The sequence below is a fragment of the Gadus morhua genome, chromosome 8, assembly GCF_902167405.1.
Source record: "Gadus morhua chromosome 8, gadMor3.0, whole genome shotgun sequence".
Taxonomy (NCBI): domain Eukaryota; kingdom Metazoa; phylum Chordata; class Actinopteri; order Gadiformes; family Gadidae; genus Gadus; species Gadus morhua.
Window position 1 is genome coordinate 13,188,994 of NC_044055.1, and position 17,500 is coordinate 13,206,493.

Consider the following 17,500-nt stretch of genomic DNA (forward strand, 5'->3'; position numbering starts at 1 on the left):
TTTACAGACCGCTGCTTTGCAGAACGCTACTTTATAGACTGCTACTTTACAGACCGCTGCTGTACAGACTGCTGCTGTACAGAACAATACTTTACAGACCGCTGCCGTACAGAACAATACTTTACAGACCGCTGCTTTGCAGAACGCTACTATACAGACCGCTACTTTACAGACCGCTGCTGTACAGACCGCTGCTTAACAGACCGCTGCTTTATAGACCGGTACATTTCAGTCACCTCAAAGCAAGACTTTTACAGACCGCTGCACAGTTCATGGCCTGGTCCTGGTTGGCCGTGTTTGACTTGAACTCACCACCAGCCCGGGGCGCCCCGGGGCTCCGGGCCGACCCGTGGAGCCGGTGTCGCCCTTCTCGCCCTTCACCCCCCTGTAGCCCAGCTCTCCCTCAGCACCCTTGGGAGAGAGAGAGGGAGAAACAACACTGAATAGAGCAGCATAGAGAGAGAGAGAGAAAGAGAGAGAGAGACAGAGAGAGAGAGAGAGAGAGAGAGAGAGAGAGAGAGAGAGAGAGAGAGAGAGAGAGAGAGAGAGAGAGAGAGAGAGACTCACCAACACTGTATCAGTAAACAGGGATTCTGTTGCAGAGAAAGAGGACAGGAATCATCATTATGACATCATTGGCCTCTTTTGTGTATGTGTGTGTGTGTGTGTGTGTGTGTGTGTGTGTGTGTGTGTGTGTGTGTGTGTGTGTGTGTGTACGTGCCTGCTTGCTTGCGTGCGTGCATGTGTGAGTGTACCTGTCTCTCCAGGTTTTCCTTCATCTCCTTTTTCTCCTTTTGTTGCAGCTACTCTAGCACCTGTCTGCTAGTACACACACACACACACACACACACACACACACACACACACACACACACACACACACACACACACACACACACACACACACACACACACACAGACACACCATTGAGAAAATCGACAGTGGCTTTATCATCTAGTGTATCTTAGCGGTAGCCTGCCTTACATTAGTGTATCTTAGGGATAGCCTGCGTAGCACTACTGTATCTTAGCGGTAGCCGGCCTTACATTAGTGTATCTTTGGGATAGCCTGCGTAGCACTACTGTATCTTAGCGGTAGCGTGCCTAGCATAATTGATCTTATCGGTAGCGTGCCTGGCATAAGTGTATTTTAGCGGTAGCCTGCCTAGCATTAGTGTATCTTAGCGGTAGCTTATCTTACAGTCACAGCAAACGAGAACCTTCTCACTCACTCCGTTCAGCACCAGAACTCTTCCTGGTGGACCAGGGGGGCCAGGGCGACCCTTGGGGGGAGAGAGAGAGGGAATAATTTACCTTATTGATTGACATAATTGATCATAGGATTAATTATATTGACATTAGTGAATAGTATAATTAATAGTATTGATTTCTTACTGGAGGTCCTGAAGAGTTTCCTTTGTCGCCTTTCCTACCAGACGACCCGGGACGGCCCTACACACATACACACACACATACACACACACACACACACACACACACACACACACACACACACACACACACACACACACACACACACACACACACACACACACACACACACACACACCTTTATACTATATCCTCTATACTCTATCATCTATATCATATACAATATCCTATCTTTCCTCTATACTATATCCGCTATATCCTATATATTCAGTATATCCACTATATCCTCTATAATATATTCTCTGTATCCTCTATACTTTATCCGCTATATCCTCTATACTATATCCTCTATATCCTCTACACTATATCCTCTATAAAATATACCCTATACTATATCCTCTCTATCCTCTACACTATATCCTCATTACGTTATCCTCTGTATCCTTTATACTATATCCTCTCAATCTTCTCTATCCTCTTTAGCTTCTCTATCCTATACTATATCCTTTATACTACATCCCCTATACCATATCCTCTTTATCCTCCACCTATATCCTATATATCATATATATCCTCTATACTATATCCTCTATATCCTCTGCTGTCACTCACCGGTCGCCCGGGGAAGCCGTATTCTCCTTTGAGGCCCTGGGGACCGATGGGCCCCTGAAACAAAACAAACAGAGGGTCACAAGTGAGTAACACACGCTGAGTGTGTGTGTGTGTGTGTGTGTGTGTGTGTGTGTGCGTGAACGTGAGCATGCGTGTGCCTATGTGTGTATGTGTGTGTGTGTGTGTGTGTGTGTGTGTGTGCGTGATCTCTAAACTCACGATGAAGCCAGCAGGGCCTGGAACGCCACGGTCTCCCTGGAAACAGAGAGCATCATGGGAAAAGGAGTCTTAAGACACTATAAACTGGTCAGGGTCTCTGACCCATTGTTCACTAATAGTGATGAGGTGATGGTGATGAGGTGGTGTTGATGAGGTGATAGGGTGATGGTGATGAGGTGTTGATGAGGTGATGGTAATGAGGTGGTGGTGATGAGGTGGTGGTGAGGTGGTGGTGATGAGGTGGTGGTGAGGTGGTGGTGATGAGGTGGTGGTGATGAGGTGATGGTAATGAGGTGGTGGTGATGAGGTGGTGGTGATGCGGTGGTGGTGATGAGGTGGTGGTAATGAGGTGGTGGTGATGAGGTGGTGGTGATGAGGTGGTGGTGATGAGGTGGTGGTGATGAGGTGGTGGTCATGAGGTGGTGGTGATGAGGTGGTGGTAATGAGGTGGTGGTGATGAGGTGGTGGTGATGAGGTGGTGGTGATGAGGTGGTGATGAGGTGGTGATGAGGTGGTGATGAGGTGGTGGTGATGAGGTGGTGGTGATGAGGTGGTGGTGATGAGGTGGTGGTGAGGTGGTGGTGATGAGGTGGTGATGAGGTGGTGGTGATGAGGTGGTGGTGATGAGGTGGTGGTGATGAGGTGGTGGTGAGGTGGTGGTGGTGAGGTGGTGGTGATGAGGTGGTGGTGATGAGGTGGTGGTGAGGTGGTGGTGATGAGGTGGTGGTGATGAGGTGGTGGTGATGATGAGGTGTTGAGGTGGTGGTGATGAGGTGGTGATGAGGTGGTGGTGATGAGGTGGTGGTGATGAGGTGGTGGTGAGGTGGTGGTGAGGTGGTGGTGATGAGGTGGTGGTGGTGAGGTGGTGGTGATGAGGTGGTGGTGATGAGGTGGTGGTGAGGTGGTGGTGATGAGGTGGTGGTGATGAGGTGGAGGTGATGAGGTGGTGGTGATGAGGTGGTGGTGATGAGGTGGTGGTGATGAGGTGGTGATGAGGTGGTGGTGATGAGGTGGTGGTGATGAGGTGGTGGTGAGGTGGTGGTGATGAGGTGGTGGTGGTGAGGTGGTGGTGATGAGGTGGTGGTGATGAGGTGGTGGTGAGGTGGTGGTGATGAGGTGGTGGTGGTGAGGTGGTGGTGATGAGGTGGTGGTGGTGAGGTGGTGGTGAGGTGATGGTGATGAGGTGGTGGTGATGAGGTGGTGGTGAGGTGGTGGTGGTGATGAGGTGGTGGTGATGAGGTGGTGGTGATGAGGTGGTGGTGAGGTGATGGTGATTAGGTGGTGGTGAGGTGGTGGTGATGAGGTGGTGGTGATGAGGTGGTGGTGATGAGGTGGTGGTGAGGTGGTGGTGATGAGGTGGTGGTGATGAGGTGGTGGTGATGAGGTGGTGGTGATGAGGTGGTGGTGATGATGAGGTGGTGAGGTGGTGGTGATGAGGTGGTGATGAGGTGGTGGTGATGAGGTGGTGGTGATGAGGTGGTGGTGATGAGGTGGTGGTGAGGTGGTGGTGAGGTGGTGGTGATGAGGTGGTGGTGGTGAGGTGGTGGTGATGAGGTGGTGGTGATGAGGTGGTGGTGAGGTGGTGGTGATGAGGTGGTGGTGATGAGGTGGAGGTGATGAGGTGGTGGTGATGAGGTGGTGGTGATGAGGTGGTGGTGATGAGGTGGTGATGAGGTGGTGGTGATGAGGTGGTGGTGATGAGGTGGTGGTGAGGTGGTGGTGATGAGGTGGTGGTGGTGAGGTGGTGGTGATGAGGTGGTGGTGATGAGGTGGTGGTGAGGTGGTGGTGATGAGGTGGTGGTGGTGAGGTGGTGGTGATGAGGTGGTGGTGGTGAGGTGGTGGTGAGGTGATGGTGATGAGGTGGTGGTGATGAGGTGGTGGTGAGGTGGTGGTGGTGATGAGGTGGTGGTGATGAGGTGGTGGTGATGAGGTGGTGATGAGGTGATGGTGATTAGGTGGTGGTGAGGTGGTGGTGATGAGGTGGTGGTGATGAGGTGGTGGTGATGAGGTGGTGGTGAGGTGGTGGTGATGAGGTGGTGGTGATGAGGTGGTGGTGGTGAGGTGGTGGTGAGGTGGTGGTGGTGATGAGGTGGTGGTGGTGAGGTGGTGAGGTGGTGGTGGTGAGGTGGTGGTGATGAGGTGGTGGTGATGAGGTGGTGGTGATGAGGTGGTGGTGATGAGGTGGTGGTGATGAGGTGGTGGTGATGAGGTGGTGGTGGTGAGGTGGTGAGGTGGTGGTGGTGAGGTGGTGAGGTGGTGGTGGTGAGGTGGTGAGGTGGTGGTGGTGAGGTGGTGGTGGTGAGGTGGTGGTGATGAGGTGGTGGTGATGAGGTGGTGGTGAGGTGGTGGTGGTGATGAGGTGGTGGTGGTGAGGTGGTGGTGATGAGGTGGTGGTGATGAGGTGGTGGTGAGGTGGTGGTGAGGTGATGGTGATGAGGTGGTGGTGATGAGGTGGTGGTGAGGTGGTGGTGAGGTGGTGGTGATGAGGTGGTGGTGATGAGGTGGTGGTGATGAGGTGGTGGTGGTGAGGTGGTGAGGTGGTGGTGGTGAGGTGGTGAGGTGGTGGTGGTGAGGTGGTGAGGTGGTGGTGGTGAGGTGGTGGTGGTGAGGTGGTGGTGATGAGGTGGTGGTGATGAGGTGGTGGTGAGGTGGTGGTGGTGATGAGGTGGTGGTGGTGAGGTGGTGGTGATGAGGTGGTGGTGATGAGGTGGTGGTGAGGTGGTGGTGAGGTGATGGTGATGAGGTGGTGGTGATGAGGTGGTGGTGAGGTGGTGGTGAGGTGGTGGTGATGAGGTGGTGATGAGGTGGTGGTGATGAGGTGGTGGTGGTGGTGGTGATGAGGTGGTGGTGATGAGGTGGTGAGGTGGTGGTGGTGAGGTGGTGGTGGTGAGGTGGTGGTGGTGAGGTGGTGATGAGGTGGTGGTGATGAGGTGGTGGTGGTGAGGTGGTGGTGATGAGGTGGTGGTGATGAGGTGGTGGTGATGAGGTGGTGGTGGTGAGGTGGTGGTGATGAGGTGGTGGTGGTGAGGTGGTGGTGATGAGGTGGTGGTGGTGAGGTGGTGGTGATGAGGTGGTGGTGATGAGGTGGTGGTGATGAGGTGGTGGTGGTGGTGGTGATGAGGTGGTGGTGATGAGGTGGTGATGAGGTGGTGGTGATGAGGTGGTGGTGATGAGGTGGTGGTGATGAGGTGGTGGTGATGAGGTGGTGATGAGGTGGTGGTGATGAGGTGGTGGTGATGAGGTGGTGGTAATGAGGTGGTGGTGATGAGGTGGTGGTGATGAGGTGGTGATGAGGTGGTGGTGATGAGGTGGTGGTGGTGGTGGTGATGAGGTGGTGGTGGTGAGGTGGTGGTGAGGTGGTGGTGATGAGGTGGTGGTGATGAGGTGGTGGTGATGAGGTGGTGGTGATGAGGTGGTGGTGATGAGGTGATGGTGATGAGGTGGTGGTGATGAGGTGGTGGTGATGAGGTGATGGTGATTAGGTGGTGGTGCTCACCTTGGCCCCCCGGGGCCCCTGCGGCCCTCTGGCCCCCAGCAGGAGGGAGCCGTCTGCTGCGATGGTCACTCCAGGCTCCCCCTTATCTCCCTGGAGCCCGAGAGGAAGCATATCCACACGGATATAATACTGTATGTATATATACTTATAAATATATATGCATACAATAGTATTATATATATATATATATATATACATATACATATATATATATATATATATATATATATGTATGCATATATAAACACTACTATCGATATAGAGTTATTTATACTCATGTTGTGTTCGGTGTTCCTCACCTTTTGGCCTGCGGCCCCCAGGCCCCCAGAGGGGCCCCCGTCCCCTTTAGGCCCCCGCGGCCCCTGAGAGGGAAATGACATAAAAAGACATACATGCCACACATATATATACTTATAAATGCATAGATGCAAATGGGTGTGTCTCCTGTCACACAGCAACTAGGAGGGGCTTGATTGACAGCTGTATGGTGGACGGTTCTTACAGGAAATCCTGCTCTGCCAGGCAAACCTTCAGGACCCTGCAACACACACACACACACACACACACACACACACACACACACACACACACACACACACACACACACACACACACACACACACACACACACACACACACACACACACACTATTTAGCAGCACCACAGTTGACACTTTGCTGTGTGTGTGTGTGTGTGTGTGTGTGTGTGTGTGTGTGTGTGTGTGTGTGTGTGTGTGTGTGTGTGTGTGTGTACTCCCTGCTCCTCAAAATATGGGAAAAAGAGGCCATCCCCGCACAGCTGAAGGATGCTTTAGTCATATCCCTCTTTAAGAAGGGTGACAAGGTGGACTGTGGGAATTACTGCGGTGTTTCCCTCCTTTCCACCATAGGGAGGGTGTTAGCTCGGGTTTTGGCCAATAGACTCACCCCCCTGCCAGAAAGCAACCTTCCTGAGTCTCAGAGTGGATTCCGCCCAAACAGGGGCACTACGGATAAGATCTTTGTTGCTCGGCAGTTGCAAGAAAAGTACCAGGAACATAATAAACCTCTATATATGGCCTTTATAGACCTCAACAAAGTCTTTGACCCCCCTTTGACTCGAGCCTTGTCAACCGTCAGGCCCTCTGGCTGGTCCTGGCAAAAATCGGCTGCCCAGAAAAATATATCCGAGTGCTGCAGCTGCTGCATGACAACATGTCTGCCACTGTACCGACTGGCTCTAGAGAAGGAACAGAACCCTTTCGGGTCTACACAGGAGTTACGCAGGTATGTGTCATTGCTCCATCGCTGTTCTCCATCTTCATTGCAGCCATCCTCCATCTCACAGGGAACCAGGTGCCGCAGGGAGTCAAAATGATGTACAGGACTGACAGACTTCTGAACGTCAACCGATTCATGGCTCAAGGTTGTACCACCACCGTATCCATCACAGAGCAGTATGCAGACAATAATGCTATTGTAGCCCTTTCAGAAGAGGACCTACAGTGCACTTTGACTGCCTTCGCGAATGCGTACAAACAGCTTGGTCTGGCCATCATCCTAAAAAAGACTCAAACTCATCAGCCACCACCAAACAGAACCAGGTTGAAAACTGTGGACCACTTCCCATGCCTTGGCAGCCTCCTTTCATCTAAAGCCACCATTGATAGTGGCTCTGGTTTGTAGGTACACCACGCAGACGCAGAAAGGAGATTGCTTCCACCAAAAAGGTTCCACCCATAATCGCCACTCCCCACTACCCATGCCCACACTGCCCAAGAATATGCAGGTCCAGGATCGGCCACTTCGCCGATGTGTGTGTGTTTGTGTGCGTGCGTCTGTGTCTGGGAGTGTGTCTGTGTGTGCGAGCATGTGTGTGTGTGTGTGTGTGTGTGTGTGTGTGTGTGTGTGTGTCACCACTGGGCCGGGCGGTCCTCTGATCTCGGTGAAGTTAAACACTCCCTCAGTGTCGTTCAGAAGCTGAGAACCACAAAACACACATTGGTTCTTACCCTCATAACAACACACAGTCGTTGGTTCTAACCCTCATAACAACACACACACATTGGTTCTAACCCTCATAGCAGCACACAGTCGTTGGTTCTTACCCTCATAACAACACACAGTTGTTGGTTCTAACCCTCATAACAACACACAGTCGTTGGTTCTAACCCTCATAACAACACAGTCGTTGGTTCTTACCCTCATAACAACACACAGTCGTTGGTTCTTACCCTCATAACAACACACAGTCGTTGGTTCTTAACCTCATAACAACACACAGTCGTTGGTTCTAACCCTCATAACAACACACAGTCGTTGGTTCTAACCCTCATAACAACACACAGTTGTTGGTTCTTACCCTCATAACAACACACAGTCGTTGGTTCTAACCCTCATAACAACACACAGTTGTTGGTTCTAACCCTCATAACAACACACAGTTGTTGGTTCTTACCCTCATAACAACACACAGTCGTTGGTTCTAACCCTCATAACAACACACAGTTGTTGGTTCTATCCCTCTTAACAACACACAGTTGTTGGTTCTATCCCTCATAACAACACACAGTTGTTGGTTCTATCCCTCATAACAACACACAGTTGTTGGTTCTATCCCTCATAACAACACACAGTTGTTGGTTCTTACCCTCATAACAACACACAGTTGTTGGTTCTATCCCTCATAACAACACACAGTCGTTGGTTCTAACCCTCATAACAACACACAGTTGTTGGTTCTAACCCTCATAACAACACACAGTTGTTGGTTCTTACCCTCATAACAACACACAGTCGTTGGTTCTAACCCTCATAACAACACACAGTTGTTGGTTCTAACCCTCATAACAACACACAGTTGTTGGTTCTTACCCTCATAACAACACACAGTCGTTGGTTCTAACCCTCATAACAACACACAGTTGTTGGTTCTATCCCTCTTAACAACACACAGTTGTTGGTTCTATCCCTCATAACAACACACAGTTGTTGGTTCTAACCCTCATAACAACACACAGTTGTTGGTTCTATCCCTCATAACAACACACAGTTGTTGGTTCTTACCCTCATAACAACACACAGTCGTTGGTTCTAACCCTCATAACAACGCACAGTTGTTGGTTCTATCCCTCATAACAACACACAGTTGTTGGTTCTTACCCTCATAACAACACACAATCATAGGTTGTATCAAATGTAAACACGTACTTCCTGCAGGCTGATGATTGGTCCTGGGGCCCCGGGGGGGCCGGGGGGCCCCTGAATACTCAGCCCGCCCTCGCCACGATCCCCCTTGGAAAAGAGCCAGGTCAATACGTTTGATCACACGTCTGAACAGACTTATTATAGGATGGTAACAGAGAGCTCCTTACCTTCAGTCCTGAGGCTCCCTTCTCCCCCTTAGAGCCCTGAGCACAGAGAGGGAGTGAGTGCTAGTACTACTACTGAGTGCTACTACTACTAATGAGTACTACTACTACTACTACTACTACTGAGTACTATTACTACTACTACTGAGTACTACTGCTACTGAGTACTACTACTACTACTACTGAGTACTACTGCTACTGAGTACTATTACTACTACTGAGTACTACTGCTACTGAGTACTACTACTACTGTGTACTACTACTGCTACTGAGTACTACTACTACTGTGTACTACTACTACTACTGAGTACTACTACTACTATTACTACTACTGAGTGTAACTACTACTTCTGAGTACTACTACTACTACTGAGTACTACTACTATTACTACTACTGAGTATAACTACTACTACTGAGTGTAACTACTACTACTGAGTGTAACTACTACTACTGAGTACTACTACTACTAGTAGTGCTACTACTGTGTACTACTACTACTGAGTACTACTACTACTACCAAGTACTACTCCTACTACTACTGAATACCGCTACTACTACTGAGTACTACTACTACTACTGAGTACTACTACAACTGAATACTGCTACTACTACTACTACTAGTGAGTACTAGTACTAATACTGAGAACTACTACTAATACTAGTACTGAGTAGTACTCTACTTCTAAGACTAGTTAGTAGTACTGTACTAGTGCTCACCCTGGCCCCTGGCAGCCCTGCCAGACCGGCCTGTCCCTCAGCTCCTGGATCCCCGCGCTCTCCCTGAGATCATCAGAGACACCAGAGACACCAGTGAGAGACCAGAGACACCAGTGAGACACCAGACACACCAGTGAGACAACAGACACAACAGAGACACCAGAGAGACAGCTTAAAGAGTGGAGAGTCTACCTACCTTGACTGACAGCCCAGGTGTCCCGGGGACTCCGTCTTTACCCTACAGTAAGGATGACAGACAGCTCTATCAGCCAATGAAATACCAGAGTGTACTCTCAGCAAACATAAAATACTAGTGATACCATAACAATAGTAATGCAGCATAACACATTAATCGAGGGCTAGGATCTATGCTAGGAATCCTGTCTTGTGTTACTAGTGTTACCTTCCTCCCATGATGCACCTGGGCACCATGTGACTAACAGATCAAACAGGGAATCACCTGAAGTGGATAAATAACTACATTGATGGACGTATAGATTATCTAAAGATCGATGTATTATATCATATCATATAATACCTTTATTCCTTGAGCTCCGGGAGGCCCAGGTGCACCCTGGGAAAAAAGAGGGATGAGTTGAGATGGAGAGAGAAATGTCACACACACACACACACACACACACACACACACACACACACACACACACACACACACACACACACACACACACACACACACACACACACACACACACACACACACACACAGACACACCCAAACACAAACACAGCTCTACCGACCTGTGCACCACGGACTCCAGCACCGATGAGCAGGTCCGTCTTTCCAGAACCTTCCAAGTCCTTCAAAATACAAATACACACACTTAGTCCTCATTAATGAAACACACTTTGTCCTTAGACCTTAAGTCCCTATAGAAACACACATGTTATCTGCTATAGTCCACAGGTCCATAATAGAACCATGATCTTGTCAGTGTCTTTGTGCATTTAACTCTGAGACCCTTAAACCCCACAGAGCTCAACCTGTTGAATGACTCTGGTCTAGAGGAACCATCTCCACCTCCAAGAAGAACCTGCTCCCTGGGCCTCCGGGGGGTCCTGGGGGTCCAGGGCGGCCGGCGGGCCCGCTGGGTCCATGGGGGCCCCTGACCCCGGGGGGGCCGGACACGCCCACAGCTCCACACTCCCCCTGGTGGACACACGGGGAAGGCCTCAGGTTCACACGTCTGTACCGCACACTGGATTTATATAGTAACAGTAACTATATACTGGATTTATACTGTATACATATGTATATGTATTGTTTATACACATGTTATAAATACAGTATCTATATATACTGTATTTATACTGTATACATGTATATGTACTGTTTACACATATGATATAAACATCAAGTACAAATGGATAAGTCCTCACAAACTACCTTTGGTCCTGCTGGCCCGGGGAGTCCTGACTCACCCTAGGGAGGGAGGGGGGAGGGGGAGAGAGGGAGGCGGGAGGGAGGAGGGGAGAGAGGGAGGGGGGGAGAGAGGGTGGGGAGGGGGAGAGGGAGGGGGGAGGGAGAGGGAGAAGGAGGGAGGGGAGGGGGAGAACGTGGGGAGGGAGGAAGGGAGGGAGGGAGGGAGAGGGAGGGAAGGATTGAGAGAGGGAGGGGAGGGGGAGGGAAGGGGGGTTGAAGGGAGGGAGAGGGAGAGGGGGGGAGGTAGAGGGAGAAGGAGGGAGGGGAGGGGGAGGAAAGGGGGAGATAATGACAAATCCAATAGAAGACTGTACATGATGATGAGGATGAGGATGAGGATGATGAAGCCTCAGTCTCACCTTCTCTCCCACACCTGCAGGAAGACCTGCTACCCCATCTCTTCCTGGGAGGCCCTGGAAGACAGACAGGTGAGAGCAAACAGGTAAGACAAACATACAGACAGACAGAGATACCTTATAGACAGACAGGTTATAGACAGACAGGTTACAGATACCTACAGACAGACAGGTTACAGACAGACAGGTTAGGGACAGGCAGGTTAGAGATACCTACAGACAGACAGGTTACAGGCAGACAGGTTATAGACAGACAGGTTAGAGACAGGCAGGTTACTGATGCCTACAGACAGACATGTTAGAGACAGGCAGGTTACTGATATTTACAGACAGACATGTTAGAGACAGGCAGGTTAGAGAGATACCTACAGACAGACAGGTTACAGACAGACAGACTAGTTACGCATAGACAGACAGGTTAATGAATGAATACAACAACAAAGAAGAAGTTCAGCCCAGACTATATCAACGCACACTCACACACACACACACACACACACACACACACACACACACACACACACACACACACACACACACACACACACACACACAGACACACACACACACACACACACACACACACACACACACACACACACACACACACACACACACACACAGACGGGGACACACACACACACACACACACACACACACACACACACACACACACACACACACACACACACACACACACACACACACACACACACACACACACACACACACAAACAACCGCACACAAACACGCCATACACAACGCATTTGCAAATGCAACCTGAAACATGACGTCAAGCAAAAACTTCAGCAGGTCAGCTGTTGGTTCAGTTAGTCGCACAGCAGGTCAGCTATTGGTTCAGTTAGTGGCTCAGCTAGCAGTTATTTTGACGGTAAAGCTAGTCATTAAGCTAGCATTTATCTTAACCATTCAGCTAGTCATTCAGCTAGCTGTTATCTTAACAGTTGCACTAGTCATTAAGCTAGCGGTACAGCTAGTTATTCAACCAGCTGCCACAGACAAATGATCTGTGTGAAGAACCTCTGTTTATAATGTGAAAGCTATATCAGCCTGTTAGCGTGTTAGCTTGTTAGCATGCTGGCGCACTCCCAGGCTGCTAACAGTGTTTCACACACCTGTCCGGACCCCCACACTAGGATGGACCCAAGAGCAGGACTAGAGCGGGACCCCAGATCTGGATCCAAACCAGAACCAGAATCAGCACCAGAACCAGAATCAGCACCAGAACCAGAACTAGTACCAGAACCAGAACCCAATCCTAAGCTGAACTCTGAACTGAGACCTGAATCACCAGAACCACTGAACCACTGAGGAGGAGGAGGAGGAGGAGGAGGAGGAGGAGGAGGAGGAGGAGGAGGAGGAGGAGGAGGAGGAGGAGGGATCAATAGGGAAAGAACAACAGAGATGAGGGATGGATGATAAATGACTTGATTATTAAAGACACACTCAGACAACATGATTAACACATGGTGACATACATGTACACATGAAGATCATCTGAAGACAGCTAGTGATGACAGCAGTAGAGTATAGTAATAGAGTACACACATGGACAACACCAGACAATATGTTCATCAGAGAGACCAGAGTAGATTCATTCCTCTCATCCACTTCACTCACTGACAGCAGACCGAGGGAGCGGCCGTTTTAACACCAGTTCTGACAACATACTGTACCTTTAAATGCATTCACAATGTGATGCTAACACCAGTTCTGACAAAAGCACTAAAAGCATTTATACAGATGTCATATAGCTTCATGTGTTAGGACTATTCATATAGCTCCATGTGTGAGGACTATTAATAAAGTAGTAGGTTATAGTTAGGACTATTCATATAGCCTCATGTGTTAGGACTGTTTATAAAGTAGTGGTAGTTATAGCTGGACTATTCATATAGCCTCATGTGTTAGGACTGTTTATAAAATAGTGGTAGTTATAGTTAGGACTATTCATATAGCCTCAGGACTGTTTATACAACGGGGGACCTAAATCCAGCGATGTGATTGGTTCCCAACTGTTGTATAATGAGCGTATACATAACTGCTATGACGCCCGATCATTTTGTGAAAGTTTGCATATCACTCCGCGCCTGGAAGTAGAAACAGTTATTACGAAGTAAAACATATGTTGGATGATGGAGAGGGTGTAAATGTTGTTACTCCGGGAGTGAGCAAGGCGATGGAGAGACTATCGAAAGCTTAGGCACACGGCGAGTGAACTGCTCCATAGGATAAATTGCCGGCGAACCGCTCTATCGGAGCCTTCTCTCGGAGGGACGCTAAAGTGTGTTGCATAGCGACCGTCGATGCATAGCGGCAGCCAGGAGGGACTACTTTTTTGTATTCTTTAATAAAAACGGCTGTTTTGACTTTCTTGGTTTCTTTTTAAATGTAGTGTGTCTATGACTTTCGTAAATGTAGTGTGTCTATGACTTTTCGCCATAACAGTAACCGTTGTATAAAAGCAATAGATCACTTCAGTCAGTGGCATGTGCTCATTATACCACTGTGAAGGGGGTCGCTGGCCCTCCGCTGCGCGTCGGGGCCGGACAACGCCCCTTAACAGTGGTATAATGAGCACATACCACAGCCTGGCGTGATCTATTGCTTAATTATAAAGTAGTGGTAGTTATAGTTAGGACTATTCATATAGCCTCATGTGTTATGTAGTTATAGTTAGTTAGCTCTATAGCTCCATGCGTTAGCTAGCTGTGTAAAGGTCTCTTACTGGGGTCCCTGGCGGTCCTGCCTGGCCGCGCCCCCCAGGGGGTCCAGGGGATCCAGGGCCCGGGGCGGAGCCGCGGTTCAGGGGATCTTGTCCAGGGGGTCCGGGTGGACCGGGCGGACCGGGGGGGCCCTGAGGGACATTACAGTAAATAGTAAATCATCTGTCTTTAAATGGACTTCCTGTCCACTTCATCAGTCTCTAGACGGACTTCCTGTCCACATCATCAGTCTCTAGGCAGACTTCCTGCCCACATCAACAGTCTTTAGATGGACTTCCTGTCCACATCATCAGTCTCTAGGCAGACTTCCTGTCTACATCATCTGTCTTTAAATGGACTTCCTGTCCACATCAACAGTCTTTAGATGGACTTCCTGTCCACATCATCAGTCTCTAGAAAGACTTCCTGTCCACATCAACAGTCTTTAGATGGACTTCCTGTCCACATTATCAGCCTCTGGAAAGACTTCCTGTCGACATCAACAGTCTTTAGACAGACTTCCTGTCCACTTCATCAGTCTCTAGGCAGACTTCCTGTCCACATCAACAGTCTTTAGATGGGCTTCCTGTCCACATCATCAATAATTAGATAGACTTCCTGTCCATATCATCCGTCTTTAGACAGACTTCCTGTCTACATCATCAGTCTTTAGATGGACTTCCTGTCCACATCATCAGTCATTAGACAGACTTCCTGTCCACATCATCAGTCTCTAGATGGACTTCCTGTCTACATCATCAGTCTTTAGATGGACTTCCTGTCCACATCCTCAGTCTTTATATGGACTTCCTGTCCACATCCTCAGTCTTTATATGGACTTCCTGTCCACATCATCAGTCTTTATATGGACTTCCTGTAAGGACAGTAAGGTCAATCTACCCTGAGCAGCTCCGAGACCTCCTGGTCCTCAGATCCAGATCCCAGGGCGTCGGCTCCATACTGGAACACAGGTCAGAGGTCACAGGGTCACAGGTCACAGGGTCAGTGAGGTTCAGCTCAGGTCAGGGTTAGCCTACCCATAACCTGAGGCTAGGTTAAGGTTAGGTTCATGTTTAGTTGAGCTCAAATAAAGGTTACGTTTGAGTTAGGTTAAGTTGAGCTGAGCACTCACAGGGACGCTTCGTGATCTTGGCGGTCCTGGAGGGCCGGGGAGGCCCGGTTGCCCTGGCAACCCCACACCACTGACTCCCTGGAAACAGAGATGAGAGAGCGGGAGTGACACATGGAGGGTGGAGGAGGGAGTGACACATGGAGGGTGGAGGAGGGAGTGAAGATGGAGGGTGGAGGAGGGAGTGTTCATGGAGGGTGGAGGAGGGAGTGTACATGGAGGGTGGAGGAGGGAGTGAACATGGAGGGTGGAGGAGGGAGTGTACAGGGAGGGTGGAGGATGAAGGCGGATCGACTGAAGGATGGTTGGTTACCTTCTCTCCTTTGGCTCCAACCTCTCCAGCTAGACCGGGGAAGCCCTGAGCTCCTCTGAGGCCCTAGAGGGAGAAACACAGAGAGAGGCTCCACCACTCAGAGAGGCTGGACCTCCACCACTCAGAGAGACTGGACCTCCACCACTCAGAGAGACTGGACCTCCACCACTCAGAGAGGCTGGACCTCCACCACTCAGAGAGGCTGGACCTCCACCACTCAGAGAGGCTGGACCTCCACCACTCAGAGAGGCTGGTCCTCCACCACTCAGAGAGGCTGGACCTCCACCACTCAGAGAGGCTGGTCCTCCACCACTCAGAGAGGCTGGACCTCCACCACTCAGAGAGGCTGGACCTCCACCACTCAGAGAGGCTGGACCTCCACCACTCAGAGAGGCTGGACCTCCACCACTCAGAGAGGCTGGACCTCCACCACTCGGAGACACGCCTCCTTTATGCCAGTTAAGCGATTTTCAAGGTGGTCCGTTCCTAGCTACTGGGTGGCTCGGTACTAGGTTGTTTATTGTGGGTGGTTAGGTTCTAGGTGCTATGTTCTACAGTTAGAAGCTAGGTGTTTGGTGGATTGCTGATAGGTGTTAGGTGCGCTAGAACTTACTGGGTCTCCAACTTCGCCCTTGCTTCCCTGAATAAAAGGAGAGGAAAGAGGAGAGGAGAAAGGAGAGAGGGGAGGGGAGGAGTGAGGAGTGAGGAGAGAGGAGACAGGAGACAAGAGAGGCGACAGTGTGTTCAGCGTCAGTCCTGGTTACGGTGTACAGGGTGAGGATGCTCCACTCAGGCTCACCGTGGCACCGTCTCTCCCTGCTCCTCCACTGGGTCCCGGAGGGCCTGTGGGGCCTGCTGGCCCCCGGGGGCCTGGCTGAGCCAGGGCCTCCAGTAGCACTCCTCCCTGAGCAGGAGGATAGGTGCCTGGGGGGCCGGGGAGACCGGGGGGCCCCGCGGGGCCTGGCTCTCCTCTCCCGCCTTTGGGGCCTTCTCCATGGACCACCTAGGGGAGGAGCCCACCGAGTTACGCATGTCTGACTACGTCATGTCCGACTACGTCATGTCCGACTGAGTCATGTTACTGCATGTGTAACTACATAATATTATCCTTCACCTTTTAAACTAAATGTACCTTACCTTTGAACTCTGGCTCCTCCCCCCTGGCCCCTGGGACTGGTACGGACCTGAACACATGACCTCGTCACATGACTTCATCACATGACCTTGTCACATGACCTCATCACATGACCTCATCACATGACATCATCACATGACCCCACCACATGACCTCATCACATGACCTCATCACATGACTTCGTCATATGACATCATCACATTACCTCACCCCATGACCTCATCACATGACCTCTTCACATGACCTCATCACCATCTCCAAACATGAAGCTGGTCAATATTTTATAGATTAGAAATTCCTTATTTGATTATTTTGACATGTGTAAACGGAATGGACACGCCCACCTGTCCTCTCTACGACCTCATTGGCCTCTGTCGAGGTCAGCTGACTAGGATGCTGCTCAGGCTCCGCCTCTGGAGCTTCAGTAGGTGGAGCCTGCACTGGTTCCCGGTCCTCTTCCTGTGGGGGGGGGGGGGGGAGAGAGAGTGGAGAGTGGAGAGTGGGAGAGAGAGAGAGAGAACATGTACATAGTGGATGTATAAAATTTTTTATGTTTGTGTTTGTTTGTGTATGTATGTGTGTTTTTGTCTTCCTTTTGTGCGTGGCCCGTT

General features: G+C 50.1%; 1 protein-coding gene across 3 annotated transcripts in view; it reads right to left on the reverse strand.

Moving 5' to 3' along the window:
• Positions 1–17,500, reverse strand: part of col15a1b (collagen, type XV, alpha 1b) — a 37,415-nt gene that overhangs the window by 7,497 nt on the left and 12,418 nt on the right. For 2 of the 3 annotated variants that reach the window (XM_030364291.1, XM_030364288.1), the window contains 28 exons: positions 17,234–17,348; positions 16,892–16,938; positions 16,554–16,757; positions 16,368–16,394; positions 15,755–15,817; positions 15,445–15,522; positions 15,213–15,272; positions 14,336–14,464; positions 11,589–11,642; positions 11,194–11,229; positions 10,828–10,956; positions 10,548–10,607; positions 10,327–10,362; positions 9,985–10,026; positions 9,789–9,851; positions 9,074–9,109; positions 8,910–8,993; positions 7,617–7,679; positions 6,223–6,258; positions 6,020–6,082; positions 5,721–5,810; positions 2,224–2,259; positions 2,005–2,058; positions 1,396–1,452; positions 1,233–1,283; positions 756–822; positions 568–593; positions 313–411 (listed from right to left, as the gene is read on the reverse strand). In XM_030364291.1, coding sequence (XP_030220151.1) covers positions 313–411; positions 568–593; positions 756–822; positions 1,233–1,283; positions 1,396–1,452; positions 2,005–2,058; positions 2,224–2,259; positions 5,721–5,810; positions 6,020–6,082; positions 6,223–6,258; positions 7,617–7,679; positions 8,910–8,993; positions 9,074–9,109; positions 9,789–9,851; positions 9,985–10,026; positions 10,327–10,362; positions 10,548–10,607; positions 10,828–10,956; positions 11,194–11,229; positions 11,589–11,642; positions 14,336–14,464; positions 15,213–15,272; positions 15,445–15,522; positions 15,755–15,817; positions 16,368–16,394; positions 16,554–16,757; positions 16,892–16,938; positions 17,234–17,348 — 1,905 coding nt within the window. The remainder of the gene's footprint in view (positions 1–312; positions 412–567; positions 594–755; positions 823–1,232; positions 1,284–1,395; positions 1,453–2,004; positions 2,059–2,223; positions 2,260–5,720; positions 5,811–6,019; positions 6,083–6,222; positions 6,259–7,616; positions 7,680–8,909; positions 8,994–9,073; positions 9,110–9,788; positions 9,852–9,984; positions 10,027–10,326; positions 10,363–10,547; positions 10,608–10,827; positions 10,957–11,193; positions 11,230–11,588; positions 11,643–14,335; positions 14,465–15,212; positions 15,273–15,444; positions 15,523–15,754; positions 15,818–16,367; positions 16,395–16,553; positions 16,758–16,891; positions 16,939–17,233; positions 17,349–17,500) is intronic. The other variant, XM_030364290.1, reaches the window with a different exon arrangement.